Raw genomic sequence first — 14,669 nt, 5'->3', positions numbered from 1 at the left:
CCTGTTGATAGCGGAGCCACAGGCTTGGGCCAAATTAATAGCCACAATAATGAATTTGATTACAAGGGGTCACCAGGTGACAGATTCTTAGAAGGGGGCAGAGGTAGTAACCGTGTTCAAGAAGGGGGCAAGAGATGACCCTGCGAACTACAGACCTATCAGTCTGATAGATATAATTCAGAAAGTGGTTGGCAGGGTCATCATTTCAAGAGTAGGAGATTGGATGGAGGAGGCCAGTATTCTTTCCCACCTACAAGCGGGTTTTAGAAGAAAGGTAGGCACAATGGACCAGGTCTTTTGCTTTTTTGTTATCTATTGGAAGGCAGTTACCATCAAGAAAGGCAGTTTATATATGGCCTTCATAGATCTCAAAACGGCTTTTGACCTGGTCCCCCGTGCTAAATTATGGGAAATCCTAGGAGAGATGGGTTTTCCCAGTGGTCTCCTGAACCTAATCGTAAAGCTCCACGAGGGGAATTATGCGAGGGTCAGATGGGGATCCCAGGGACAGTTAACAGATAGGGTCCCTGTGAGGAGAGGAGTACGCCAGGGCTGTGTTATGGCTCCGACCCTTTTCTCCCTATTCGTGAATGGAGTGGTGGACCATCTGAAGGGGGAGGAGGCGGATGCCCCATCCCTGGCGGGGGAAAGAATCCCCACTTTACTCTTCGCCGACGACACCATATTAATCTCCAAATCCCCAGTGGGTCTGCAAAAACTCTTGAACCGGTTTAGCTCCTTCTGTACCATCCGAGGCTTAACCATCAATACCTCGAAAACTAAATTGATGGCACTCTCCCCCTCTAAAAGATTCAAAAATAACTTCTTGCTCAATGGTGTTCCTCTGGAGTTGGTCGAGTCTTTTGACTATCTTGACCTGGAAGGACCATTTGGCCAAAATGTTACTCAGTCACCAAAGAGTATCAGGGGTGACTTTGAGGGAGCTCCGTGAATCATGTAGTAAACCTGTCTCCCCGGCCATGGCCATCTATGAGGGTCAGATTCTTCCTGCGGCATTATATGGCTCCGAACTTTGGGGGTTTGAAAATGTTACAGAGCTATCGACAGCGGAAAACAATTTTCTAAGGAAGGTGGTGGCTCTTCCTACTTCCACCCCACTGATCCCCTTGAGACTAGATCTGGGCAGAAGAGCACTAAAGGACTTGGTAAGGCTACGCCCGTTGCTCTTTTGGACTCGTTTAAGAAGAACTGAGGAGCTTGCAAAATATGCTGAAGGGTTGGACGATCTTCTTCTACTGGATACGGGTAAAAAAATAGGATGGTTGAATAAATTGAAAGACCTGGCTCTTAACCTGGGGCTAAGGGATGCATGGGAGTCACAACTGCCGCCACCCAAGGAAGTGATCAAAAAGCTATATTGGGACTGGGTACAGAGTAATGCGCTGAGGGTTACGGATGGGGGCTCACTCACGGACCAATTTTTGTTATTTAAATGTGTGAGAAAATTGGAGCCCTTCCTCGACCTGATAACCAAACCTTTAGATCGAGCGCTATATCTAAAACTGCGATACGGGACGCTTCCGGTGCATGATTTCACGGCGAGGTGGTCAAACTCTGGTGCCCCCCTGCGTTCATGCCCTGGCTGTGTAGCACCAAAGGAGTCGGTGGCCCATCTATTTTTCGCCTGCCCAGCTTACAAAGGGGCGCGGAAATTTTGGTTGAAACCTCTTTTCAGGGAACTGGGGTTGAGGTGCCATAGCCAGGCACTACGTGTACTTTCTACGGACTCTTCATCCTCCATCATGATTTGCGGGGTGGCAAAATTCTTGGGTAGTGCGTGGATGACGCGCTCCCGTTTACTCAAATTGCATTCGGGGGGACCTACGGTCTGATGCTGTATCCGCTGGTAGCAAACTAGTGACTGTGGTGCACTTTTTCTTTATTTGTATTTTAATAATTTTTCTGGAGAATTGGAAATGTATATTGCATATGTATTCTTTTATGGTGATTAATTTGCCGAATAAAGATATTGAAGAGATTCTCTAAAAAAGAGAAGATGGATTTCTAAAGATTTGCACCGAATCTCACTTCAGTATCTCAGATTCTGGCCAGGATGTCAGGGGACATTGTGTAAGAACCCATAGAAAAAGGTAAAGAAACAATGGTACAAGGCCTCTGTTGGTCCTGATGAAAAGGATGTCACCATTTCTTACTGATGTATGTACTTCGACATGGTAGAAATCCAGAGAGTCGGAGATGAGAGTCTTTCTCTATAGTAATCTCAAAAAACTGTTCAGAAGCAGCAGGCTTAAGCAGGATCTTGGCAAGGATAGGTAAATGTGGTTCATTATTGGCTGGTACTTGATAAGAGTCTTTTGGTCAAGGTTGGGCCTCTTGTGATGCTGTATGCTTTAAGAAATCCACCGAGCATTAATACTAGTCGAGATCAGTTGATAAGAAAATGGTACTGTGGAAAAGGTTGAATGAATTTTCACAGAAGTAGTGATAATATACATGTGGACAAATGTTTTATGAACATGAGAGTTCCTTTTTTAGGAGCTTGAAATGTAAATATGGGATATTTCACTTGACCTGCAGATGACATAATGGTGGAATAACTGCAATGTATTGTTTAAATAATATTTTTGATGTCTATCTTATATCTTTTTTAGGGTAAGATTGGTAAGTTTTAAAATTAGGAAGATTTGGCACAGATTGGGTGGTGTCTGTAGGAATCTCTTACAATTAGATAATTGTTGGATTGTTTACAGAATTGCTAGATTTTCACTTTCTACCGATATTTACGTACTTTCTTTTTTCACTGCAGAGGTATTCAGTGAACCAGAAGCACTAGGTCTGGGAGAGTTCTTTTCCACTTGACAACTATAGCTTCTTAAATGGTGTCAGTATCATTTATGATTGAGCAGTTTAAGTATTTTATGAGAAGAAACTAGCTGCCTCACTGAAGGATTAAAGTGATTTCACCTGTAAAATATTCAAAGCTTTATTCCAAGATTGGTTGGTTGTCTTTCTGGATAGGACAGGCAGGCATTTAGTGAAAAGAGGATCAGAATTTATCTTACTGAAACATTATTAATGCATTTGCTAGAATAGTGTTAAATGCTACCAAGGCTTCATTGGATTTATGGAAGCACTTTATTTGGATTGCATCAAGTCAAGTCAAGTCAAGTCAAAAGATTTATATAGCGCGCTACATACCCAGAGGGTCTCAAGGCGCTTGTAGAAGGGTGGGGAGTTACTTGTCGAATATCCACGTTTTGAGTTGCTTTCTGAATGCTAGGTGGTTCTGAGTAAGGCGAAGGTGAGTGGGAAGTGAGTTCCAAGTTTTAGCTGCTAGGTAGGAGAAGGATCTACCTCCCATGGTGGTTTTGTTGATGCGAGGTACAGTGGCAAGGGCTTGGTTGGAGGATCGTAGCTGGCGGGAGGGGGTCTAGAAGGATAGTCGTGTGTTGAGGCATTTGGGTCCGATTTCGTAGAGTGCTTTGTGTGCGTGGGTTAGGAGCCGGAAAGTGATTCTCTTATTGACGGGGAGCCAGTGGAGGTTTTTCAGGTGATCAGAGATGTGTTCTTTACGCGGGATGTCTAATATGAGCCTGGCTGAGGCGTTCTGGATGCGTTGTAGTTTTTTCTGGAGTTTTGCGGTGGTGCCGGCGTAGAGGGTGTTTCCGTAGTCCAGTCGGCTCGTGACCAGAGCGTGGGTGACTGTTTTTCTAGTTTCGGTAGGGATCCAGCGAAATGTTTTTTTGAGCATGCGAAGAATGTTGAAGCAAGATGAAGAGACGGCGTTGACTTGTCTGTCCATCGAGAGTGAGGAGTCCAGGATGACGCCCAGGTTCCGTGCGTGGTCCGTCGGGATGGGTGCTTTTCCAAGGGCCTCTGGCCACCAAGAGTCGTCCCAGGCGGAGGGGGAGGTACCTAAGATGAGGACTTCTGTTTTGTCTGAGTTCAGTTTCAGGCGGCTGTGCTTCATCCATTCCGCTACTTCTTTCATTCCTTCGTGTAGGTTGGTTTTGGCCGTGTTAGGGTCTCTGGTGAGTGATAGGATCAGTTGAGTGTCGTCGGCGTAGGAGATGATGTTGAGGTTATGTTGGCGTGCGATGGCCGCGAGGGGGCTCATGTAAACGTTGAAGAGGGTGGGACTGAGTGAGGACCCTTGAGGTACGCCGCAGATGACTTCAGTGGCCTCTGACTTGAATGGTGGAAGGCGGACTCTTTGGGTTCTTCCGGAGAGGAACGAGGTGATCCATTCCAGTGCTTTTCCTTGTATTCCGATGTTTTTGAGGCGCTGTAGAAGGGTGCTATGGCAGACTGTGTCGAAGGCTGCGGAGAGGTCGAGGAGGATGAGGGCGACTGTGTCTCCATTGTCCAGTAGAGTTCGAATGTCGTCTGTTGCTGCGATGAGGGCGGTTTCGGTGCTGTGCTTGGCTCGGAAGCCGGATTGTGAGGAGTCGAGGGATTTGTTGTTTTCGAGGAATGCGGCGAGCTGGTTGTTGACAGCTTTCTCGATGACTTTGGCCGGGAATGGAAGGAGTGAGATAGGGCGATAGTTTTTGAGTTCGGTGGGGTCAGCTGTGGGTTTCTTCAGGAGGGCGCTGAGTTCGGCATGTTTCCAGCTTTCCGGGAAGGTTGCGGAGTTGAGGGAGCAGTTGATGACGTCTCGGAGGTGCGGTGCAATAATGGAGTCTGCTTTGTTAAAGATGTGGTGAGGGCAAGGGTCTGTGGGGGATCCTGAGTGGATAGAGTTCATCAGACGGATGGTGTCCTCAGTGGAGATTGGCTTCCAGTCATTGAGGATGTTCAGGGGGGGTGGGGGTCCTGCAGGGGATTGGGTGGGTTGGTCTTCGGGTTGGTTGTCGAAGCTGTTGTGGATGTCTGCAATTTTGTTGTGGAAGAATGAGGCTAGGGAGTCGCAGAGGGCTTGAGAGGGGGTGATGTCGTTGGAGTTGGCTGAGGGGTTGGTAAATTCCTTGACGATGTTGAATAATTCCTTGCTGTTGTGGGCGTTGTTATCTAGACGGTCCTTGAAGGCTGCTTTCTTGGCATTTCGGATTAGTTGGTGGTGTATGCAGGTGGCGTTTTTGAAGGCGTCCTTGGTGCTGGTGGTTGGGTCTTTTTTCCAGGTCTTCTCGAGGGAGCGACAGAGTTTCTTGGATTTCTTAAGATCATCGTTGAACCAGGAGGCCTTCTTGCTGCCTAGTTTGATTTGTCGTTTTTTCAGTGGTGCTAGGATGTCGGCGCTGTTGGATAACCATTGGGTGAGGTTGGTGGCTGCTTGGTCTGGGTTTGAGGAGTGGGCGGGGGGCTTTTGAAGAAGCGATGAGGAGATCTGGTCGATGGTGATTTTGTTCCAGTTTCTTTGCAGAGTGGGTTGGGGGTGGTTGTTGGATGTGGGCTTGTTGTAGGTGAAGTGAACGCAGCTGTGGTCAGTCCAAAGGAGAGCTGTGGTGTGGCTGAAGGAAACATGCTTGCTGGAGGTGAAGATAGGGTCGAGTGTGTGACCTGCGATGTGGGTGGGGGTAGTGACAAGTTGTTTAAGTCCGAGGTTTGCATCAAGTGAGCATGAGAAAATCCAAACATTAAGGCCTCCTGCAGCTGTTTATGCAGTGTGATTTAAACCCACTACATTGAATGTCAAAGTGAAAAAATTCAATGTAGAACATGTAAACGTGGCAAAACATCGCTCCAATATCTCAAGTATGTTCTAGAACACAATGAGTAGCATTACAAGACTAACACATTCTAACCAAGAACCTCTTCATCATACATAGATGCAACACAGACCACACAGGACTAGGTCACAAACTGTGTTGCTGTTATTCCACAAGTGCAAAAACAACAGTTGATGGACAGAATGCAGAACAATGTCATACAATCACCCCAGTACATAGATCTGGGCCTAAATCCATAGTTGTTTTTGCTCACCATGCCATTTCAGTTTGAACCAAGCCATATGCAAATCAGTCTTGACCCTGTGCCCCATGGGAACAGTCCAGCCCGAAGTGCAAAGCCAGGTCCTCCCTGGACTGGAAAAAAGCATCCAAGGACGAGTTTCGGGCTTTCAGACCTTATCAGCCTGGATAGCTTGATTCCAGTGGCATAGAAAGCACGGGACTCACACCTGAGCATACCCGTCACACACGGGGTGACAAATGCAAAAACAACAGTTGATGGACAGAATGCAGAACAATGTCAAACATTCACCCCAGTACAGAGATGAGATCTGGGCCTAAATCCATTGTTCTTTTGCTCACCATGCCATTCCAGTTTGAACCAAGCCCTATGCAAATCAGTCTTGACCCTGTGCCCCATGGGAACAGTCCAGCCCGAACTGCAAAGCCAGGTCCTCCCTGGAATGGAAACAAGCATCCAAGGACCTGTTTTCGCCTTTCAGCCCTCATCAGCCTGGATAGCTTGATTCCAGTGGCATGGAGAGCACTGGACTCATGGCTGAGTATACCTGTCCCACTCGGGGTGACAAATGCAAAAACAAAAGTTGATGGACAGAATGCAGAACAATGTCATTTATTCACCCCAGTACGGAGATCTGGGCCTAAATCCATCGTTTTTTTGCTCACCATGCCATTCCAGTTTGAACCAAGTCATATGTAAATCAGTCTTGACCCTGTGCTCCATGGGAACAGTACAGCCCGAACTGCAAAGTCGGGCTGGACATATGTGAAAAGCTGTTTTGTATGTGAAGTTCAGCAGAGAAGACTATGGATGATGGTTTGAGTTGTACGCAATAACACTAAAGTATTTCAGAATTATACTCTGTGCTGAGACAATCAGTTATTCTGCGAATTTTTCAATAAAGTAATAACACATTTTTTGCTACACATTGTTTTCTACTGAAGGTTTCCCAATTTCATTCACCCTAAATGTCATGTTCATGACAGGTATTTAGATGAATTATCCAACATGTAACTGTTAAAGGAAAGACAGATATGAGTCTCTCGCAAAACACAGGGTGATTTATGCTCACAGAAAGGTTAGAGTAACCAGGAGAGATGTGTAAGGGTAATTGATACACGATTACAAATATGAGACACAAAATGAAGCCAGAGTTTACAGCACCCAAGGGGATCACATTGTACATCAATGTTAAAAGATAGAAAGTCAAAAGGTCGATTGCATTTGCCTAGGTGTATTGGGAGACAGCCATGACAACGCGGGCTTTACACCTCGCTGCCATTACGACGCTGCCATTACAATGCAAGTCGTTACAACGACTTGCGCTGGATGGTGCTAGAGACTAAGGAATAGTAGATTTACTATTCCAACACCTTCCCTACTGTTGCGTAGTCTGGAATTGGAATAGTAAATCATACTATTCCAAAATCCAGCACCTACAGCGCAAGTCGTTGTAACGACTTGCGTTGTAATGGATGCGTCGTAATAGCAGCGCGGTCTAAAAGCCCGCATTGTCATGACGTACATCCATTTTATTTACCTGATGTCAGGTGTGTTTTTACAGAGTCTCTGTAGTACAGATTTATTGAAGTAATCCTCACTCGAATGTGTAATCATTATGGAAAGTAATCTTCCCTCGCCAACTGAAAAGCTAGACTCCCAGATGATCTGAAAGTAATTTTGCATGTTGTGGTGGACATCACTGTAAAGTTGACTAGGTTCTAAGATGGCTCAGCAGTCTAAAACCATTCGCTCCAAGGCCTTATGATTTGTCACATGTCATTGTTTCCCATGGAGGCAGAAACGTCTGTTCACAGAGAGTGCATGTGCCCAGTGCGCACATTGTAATCAGTGTATGTGTAAAAGTCATTGAAAATAGTCTTTAATAACACCTGGAATCCGGTACATTGAAGTCAATCAATCAATCATTCAGTACTTGTAGAGCGCTGCTAATCATCCCCGGGATGTCCAGGATGTGAGCCGTGTTGGTCAAATAGCCTGATCTTGAGCTCCTTCCTGAAGGTGGTGAGCGACAGAGATGTGGGGAGGTGGAGAGGGAGGTCGTTCCAGGACCTGGTGGAGAGATGGGAGAAAGATCATTCTCGTGTGGGATGCATGGAGTGCTAGCGAATGTGAGGTGTGCGAAGCAGAGCAGAGGTTTCTAGTGGGCAGGTGGAAGGTCATTTGGTGGTTCAGGTAGTGGGGTCTGATGTTGTGGAGTGCTTTGTATACGTTTACGAGGAGTTCGAACTTGTATCTATTGAGTACGGGTAGCCAGTGGAGGTCCTTCAGATGGATGGAGATGTGTGACCTTTTAGGAAGGTCAAGGATGAGTTTGGTCACTGTGTTTTTGATGGTTTGTAGTCTTTTCATGAGCTCGGTGGAGGTGCCTGCATACAGTGTGTTGCTGTAATCAAGTCTGCTGGTAATGAGGGCTTGCTTGACTGATTTCTTTGTGCTTGTGAGGAGCCATCTGAAGATCATGCGGAGGTAGCAAATTGTGTGGAAGTAGGCTGAGGCAACTGTGTTTATCTGACGTTTTATAGAACGTTTGTTGTCCAGTATGATGCCTAGGTTGCATGCGTGTTCTTTGGGTGGTGTGTTGAGTCAGAGCTCCGAGGGTCACCAGGAGTCGTTCCAAAGTGTGCTGTCTCTGCAGAAGACCAAAATGTCTGTATCGCTGGTGTTTAATTGGAGGTAGCTGTCTCTCATTCATGTTGCAATGTTTTGCATGCATTTGTGGAAATTGATTTTTGTCTCAGTGGGGTTCGCTGATAGTAAGAGGATGAGGTAGGTGCCATCGGAATAAGAAACAATGTAGATGTGGTGTGATCTGACGATGTCTGCAAGAGGTGTCATGTAGATGTTGAAGAGGGTGGGACTCAGGGAGGAGGATCCCTATGTTACTCTTCAGACGATGTGTATGGGGGCGAGGAGAATGGGGAAGGCAGACTTTCTAGGTGCATCCACTTGAGTGCGTTGCCCATGACTCCGGTCTGCTGGAGTCTTTGGATGAGGGAGTGCGTGAGACGTTTTGAAGGCTGGGGAGAGGTCTAGGAGGATGAGGGTGGTCGTCTCGCCTCTTTTGAGTGGTGCTCGTGTATCATCTGTAGCTACGTTCAAAGCTGTCTTGGTGCTGTGATTGGCTCTGAATCCCGACTGTGATGCGTGTAGCAGGTTGTGTCTCTCCAGGTGGCGGGTCAGTTCTTTGATTATTGCTTTCTCCAGGACTTTGGCTGGGAAGAGAACGAGGGAGATAAGACCGTAGTTCTGGAGGTCTGTAGGGTGTTTTGATGGCTTTTTAAGGAGGGGCTGGACCTCTGCGTGCTTCCATGGTTCAGGCATGGTGCTGGTGCTGATCGAGGTGTTGAGAATGGTGGTAAGCTGGGGCCTGATTTAGCTGTTTCATAGGTTGAAGATTTGGTGTGGACAGGGATCATTGCATAAAGGTTACTTGAATACCACAGCAATAAGAGGCAATAGGGTAACACATGCTAACAAAAGATGTGTCTTTTCTCCACTCTCAGCTTACAACGACAGCGGTCACGTCTACGTGAGCGGCTGCCACTATGTCGTACCCTGGAGTGAGCTGTCTCCAAAGCAGATCCTTGGCTTCCAGTCATCCTATAACGCTGGATGTACCTGTAACGTAAGTGCATTCAAGGGCGTGTGATAAGTTTGTTCTTTAAAGTTAGTGAAAAAAGAGAAGTTGAGAAGGAGAGTGACTAAAGTACAAAACACAAAGAGGAATACAAAGATGGTGAGAAATTGGATTAACTGGAAAGAGACCTAATCAATGAAGAAGTAGCCTAAATGGAGATAATAGGACATGAAGTACCAGAAAGTCGATTCTGAATAAAATATTTTAAGAATTGTATTGTTTTGGGTCATTAAAACAATGTACAATTTGTACTACAACAATGTCAACTTATACAACATTCAATGGAATTAGGAAATGACTCAAAAAGTAATAATCATACACAATCGATGTCCTTTCTATACAGAGAAACTAGATTACCATTAATTACTGAACTCTTCGCCTACAGCCTTTTTCCGAAAACATGTCAAACACATTAATAGTACCATCAAACACATTAGGCTCTCGATCAGACAACAAGGACAGTGACATATTTATTCCAGCAAAAGCATATTTTTAGAAGATGCAACATGTACAACGTGTGTTACTTTGTTTTTTATGTTTTGGTTTTCCTATAGCATAGATAAAGTCCTGATTAGTGTTAGAATGTTTTGAAAAGAAGCAAAGGAGCAGGAATTAACATTTGGATGGATAGTCGACAGTTATACAAAGATAATGGCTGGATTAAAAAACTGTAATACTATGCTAACATTTTGGAGATCAAAGGCATACTGCAGTACATCAATCTCTGCCTACAGATTACTCACACGATTTGCAGGCATACAATGTTTACAGGAACAGTGTTTTGTTCCACAGTCCAAGTACACATGTCCAGTAGCAATTACAAACTTTCGGCAGCTGTTGTTCCAGGAACCGAAATTACTCAAATTCAATGGAACACCCACCAGATTCCATTGCAAAACTACAATACATATCTATGCACAAGTGAGGGCAAATACATCCCCCCAAGAGACTTGCGTACACTTGGGGCCAGATGTACAGAGTATAAATAGTGATTTCCAAATAGCGGTTTTACCTGAATTGCTATTTGGAAATCGCTATTCCTTGTGTAGGAAACTTTTGTTTCATACTTGTGATTCCTAGTGGGTCACAAATCTACCTGCCTCGTGAATATTAATGACCACTATTTCTGTAATTGCCTTTGAATAAAGGTTTTTTTTATATTTTTAAATGCAATCCATTTACCCTAAAGAAAAATGGAATGCCTTACAACGAAAATCTCTAATATTTATGTTTTATTTTTTAAGAGCAGGCAGTGGTCCGTGGACCACTTCCTGCTCTTAAAAATAGTTTTTCTAACATTCACAAAGGGGACAGGGTCTCATGGGAACCCCTTCTAATTTGTGAATGCATTATCACCAAGCGAAAGGTGGTAAGATATCAAGGTTTCGCACCCACATTTTGGTCGCAAAACCTTGATACATAGCACTGGAAGTCGCTATTTGAAAGGGACGCCTCAAGCATGCTTCTTACAAATAGCGATTTCTACACCCAAACAACTATCCTGGAGAATCGCATTTTGGATGTTTGTACATTTGGAAAAGCATTTTTGCCATTGCAAATGGGCCGATTTTACAAATCAGAATGTTTGCAATGGCAAAAATGCCTTGTACATATGGCCCATGGAAAGTATCATTATCATGCACATTAAAGAAGCATTCAAATATTGTACAAAATACACAGCATGACTTAATCTTTCGAGTCTGATGGTTTATTTTTGTATCTCCTAAAATCATACAGTTTTTCCATGGCATCATTTTTTGCAGGTTGGAAATCGAAGACAAGCCATCCCTCCTCATCAGCCTGCAAACTTCCTCTTTCAACCTATCAGGAAAAAAAAGCTTCATGTTAATTCCAAACCTTCCTATTATTCAGAACCACAATCTCATCATTCACTTTCACCAGCTTTTTGGATAGAAAATCTTTTGCCTCCTTTGCATATTCAGTCAGTGTCCTTCAACATCACATTATCACCGACTTTCACCATTACTAATCTCTTGTCCTCTGAACGTTAGATGTCATGTTGGGTAGCTGCGCTATTTCTGTCGCAACAATCCGACAGAAGAACTAGTGATTCTCAAATTACATTTTTTAATAGTTCCTCTTTTGTGCTGCAGGTGGTCTGATGCATACCGCCCACTGCAAATCTTAACAGTCACTTTCCAACTTATCGATTTGACCATAGTCAGTCCCAATGCATCAGAATTACCCTATTAAGCTCTTAACTACACCATTGCTTTTAGGATGATATAAAGATTGTGTTAGTGTCCTTCTCCATGGCTTCCCAGATTTTACATCGACCCCCTAAAGGGCATCATGATTACTGCAGCATGTGTCATCCAGGTGTTCTAAAAATATGACCACACAACCCAACTCTAAAGGAACTAAACTCATCACTGCTGAGTATGTAAGGGCGCTGAGGGGTATGCACTGCAGTGGTTTCTAAACAGGGCAGAATACACTTTAATATGCTCTGATTTTTAAACACTGAGGGACAGCTCCTTCTTCCAGCCCACTTTAGGAACTGTGAGGCATATTACCAAGGGCCCTATCGCCGCTTTAGCGGGAATTTTTCCCGCTAAAGCGGTGATAATTTTATCGCCCTATTACCTAGCTGTCGCTAACACCAGTTAGCGACAGCTAATAGGCGATAGCGGGCATTTAGGGGCCCACTTTGCATGTCAGCGATAATTATCTGTAATGACATGCAAAATGGGCGTGCCAAGATGTTAGTGACTGAAAACAGTCGCTAACATCGCTATCCCCTATTACCAACTTTTGGAAATAATCGCGCTAAGCGCGATTATCTCCAAAAGCTAACACCTGCCCAGAGCAGTTCTTAGCCATGTTATCCAATGGTAGGTGGATAACACGGCTAAGAGCATTTGCTTGGTAATGCATGAATATCGCTGACTTTTCAGCGATATTCATGCATTTCGGCCTATTTTTATCGCTTAAGAGATAAACCTTGATAATATCAAGGCTAAGCGATAAAAATAGTCGAAGCTCGGCGTTATAATTTTGCCCGCTGACCAAGCTTAGCGATAATTATCGCTATAGCTTGGTAATATGCCCCTGTACTTGCTGCAGATTAATTCTGCCGGAGGAGAGATGGAATTTTAAGTAATTCTGTGCTACAAGAGTATTGTGGAATAACCAAATTCCTCTGATTTTCTAGTGGAATTAAAATTACACACAGGCCCTGGTCACAAGCACTGATGACCCCGCTTATCCCTTTCAAGGTAGACACTATTTCCTCCTAACCTCAGCAATGGCTTCTTTCCTGCTGATGATCATGCATCACAGCTATCCAGTTACTCGGAAAAAGCCCCTACAAAACTGAGTACTTTTGTGTGCTTTGCAAAACAGACCTATTAGTTGCTAGTGCCTTACATGTTGCATTTTCTGAAATGAGATCAACAGTGTGTCTTAAATTCTGTGTATGGTACACAGCCTTCTGAATCTGGCATAGCATTCGCCGGAAAGCACTTGGAAACATTTTGAATCCCAGTCTGTGCTAATGGAAAAGCTCAGAAATGTGTACAAGGCCAAAATAGAGGGAAGCAGAGAACTGGCCTGGCATGGATCATTCCATAACTCTGTTTAAAATATTGGGATTTTGAGAGCTCCATTAAAGACATTTGAATGGTTAAAGGCATATAATGGCTGGAACAGGCCTTCTGCTCCAATGCTCCAAAGCTCTTATGGTTTCTCTCTGTTTGGGTTAATTTAGAACATTCTACCTTCAGTGGGTGACTCTTCCGATGCGTGGTGGGCCTCTATCCAGGAAAAGGGCTTTACCACAATATATCCCTCACCAGTTGGCTACTAGGCTATATTTAAAAAATGTTTGCAGTATAGTAATTTTTATTGAAATCTCAAGCCTAATTACTTAATAAAGACGTATCATAAGCATGTATCATCAGCATAAACATTTTCCAGGCATATGTCTTAACCTCCTGTTTCTACATTAATCCCATGTTGTTTAGTATTTTGCAAAGTAAATGATTGTTTCAGCATCACCTTTGCTACAAAATATATTTTAAATAATTATTATTGTTATTAGCTACCTTTGTGATAAACAGTTTATGTTGTTAATTGGTTTTAATTTGCTTCATCAGATCATCTCCTGCTTTTCTCCACCCTGCTCGCCGCCAGAGAAGACATGTGTGATTGAAGGTGATGGAACTCCTCAAGCTGAGAACCAGCAGAAAAACCAGGCCTGTGTCCCTGATTCCAACACCACCTGCCACTGGGAGACAATTCAATAGGACTCCTGTGCTACTTTGCAACAGTCAGTGGTTGGTTGGGACCACTTCTCTGCCATCCATCCTTCAGATAGCAGACGGTTCGCCTGCTTAGCGCAGCCCCTACATCCCGGTGAAATAACTAATAGATGGGGATAATTTTAACATACCCATGAGGCATACTTTCAAAATCAGTGTTTTGGATCCGTTTGACATTCGCACAGATTTATATTTCCTAATACATTTAAAACGCACCCCATTGGGTTTGTATCCTGCTATGTACCCCTTTTCTATGTGAAACTCAGCAATACCCTTCAGGTCTCAGTGTTTTAGGTAAGAAATTCCCTCAATAAAATAAAAACATTAAAATAAATCTAGGACTCAATTTAAGAATCACTCATTTAATGTAATTGCTATGCTTGAGAAGTGTTTTGTCTGAATTCTACATTGTCTTTATTAAATCTTTTTCCAATGACAATCTACAGGCAATTCTGCCTATTAGCTCATTGGTTGTTAAGTTCAGGTGCCTTCTTCAGGTGTAGAACCTGTTCTGGATGATTATGGGAGCAGCTCTGGATCACTGCTCCCTGAATCATCCAGAACACTTTCTCCACCTGAAGAAGGCACCTGAACTTAACAACCAATGAGCTAAAAGGCAGAATTCTTGTCTGCACCTCAATTTAACTGTTGAGTTGTTGACACCTTACCCAAGGGCTGAGTGGTCAGTGATACAGTCTCATCCAACTCACCTGCTGTCTGCAGGCAGCTCTGCCATGTCTGCATGCTATCCTCATGTGCTGTTGGCCTGAAGCATGCCCAGATTTATTGTCATCCGCCCAAGAGATAACCCATGATGATTATCTGCATATTTT

At 44.0% G+C, this 14,669-nt stretch overlaps 1 protein-coding gene across 2 annotated transcripts in view; it reads left to right on the top strand.

The window, feature by feature from the left end:
* LOC144785892 (metalloproteinase inhibitor 1-like) overlaps window positions 1–14,170 on the top strand; it is a 46,226-nt gene extending 32,056 nt beyond the window's left edge. For both annotated transcript variants that reach the window (XM_078664762.1, XM_078664763.1), the window contains exons 6-7: window positions 9,420–9,541; window positions 13,672–14,170. In XM_078664762.1, coding sequence (XP_078520888.1) covers window positions 9,420–9,541; window positions 13,672–13,821 — 272 coding nt within the window. In that variant the 3' untranslated portion in view covers window positions 13,822–14,170. The remainder of the gene's footprint in view (window positions 1–9,419; window positions 9,542–13,671) is intronic.
* Window positions 14,171–14,669: the final 499 nt, after the last annotated feature.

The sequence above is a fragment of the Lissotriton helveticus genome, chromosome 10, assembly GCF_964261635.1.
Source record: "Lissotriton helveticus chromosome 10, aLisHel1.1, whole genome shotgun sequence".
In the NCBI taxonomy this organism is placed as follows: Eukaryota; Metazoa; Chordata; class Amphibia; order Caudata; family Salamandridae; genus Lissotriton; species Lissotriton helveticus.
Note: the sequence above shows the minus strand (reverse complement) of the source record. Positions and strands in the feature narration are given on the sequence as shown.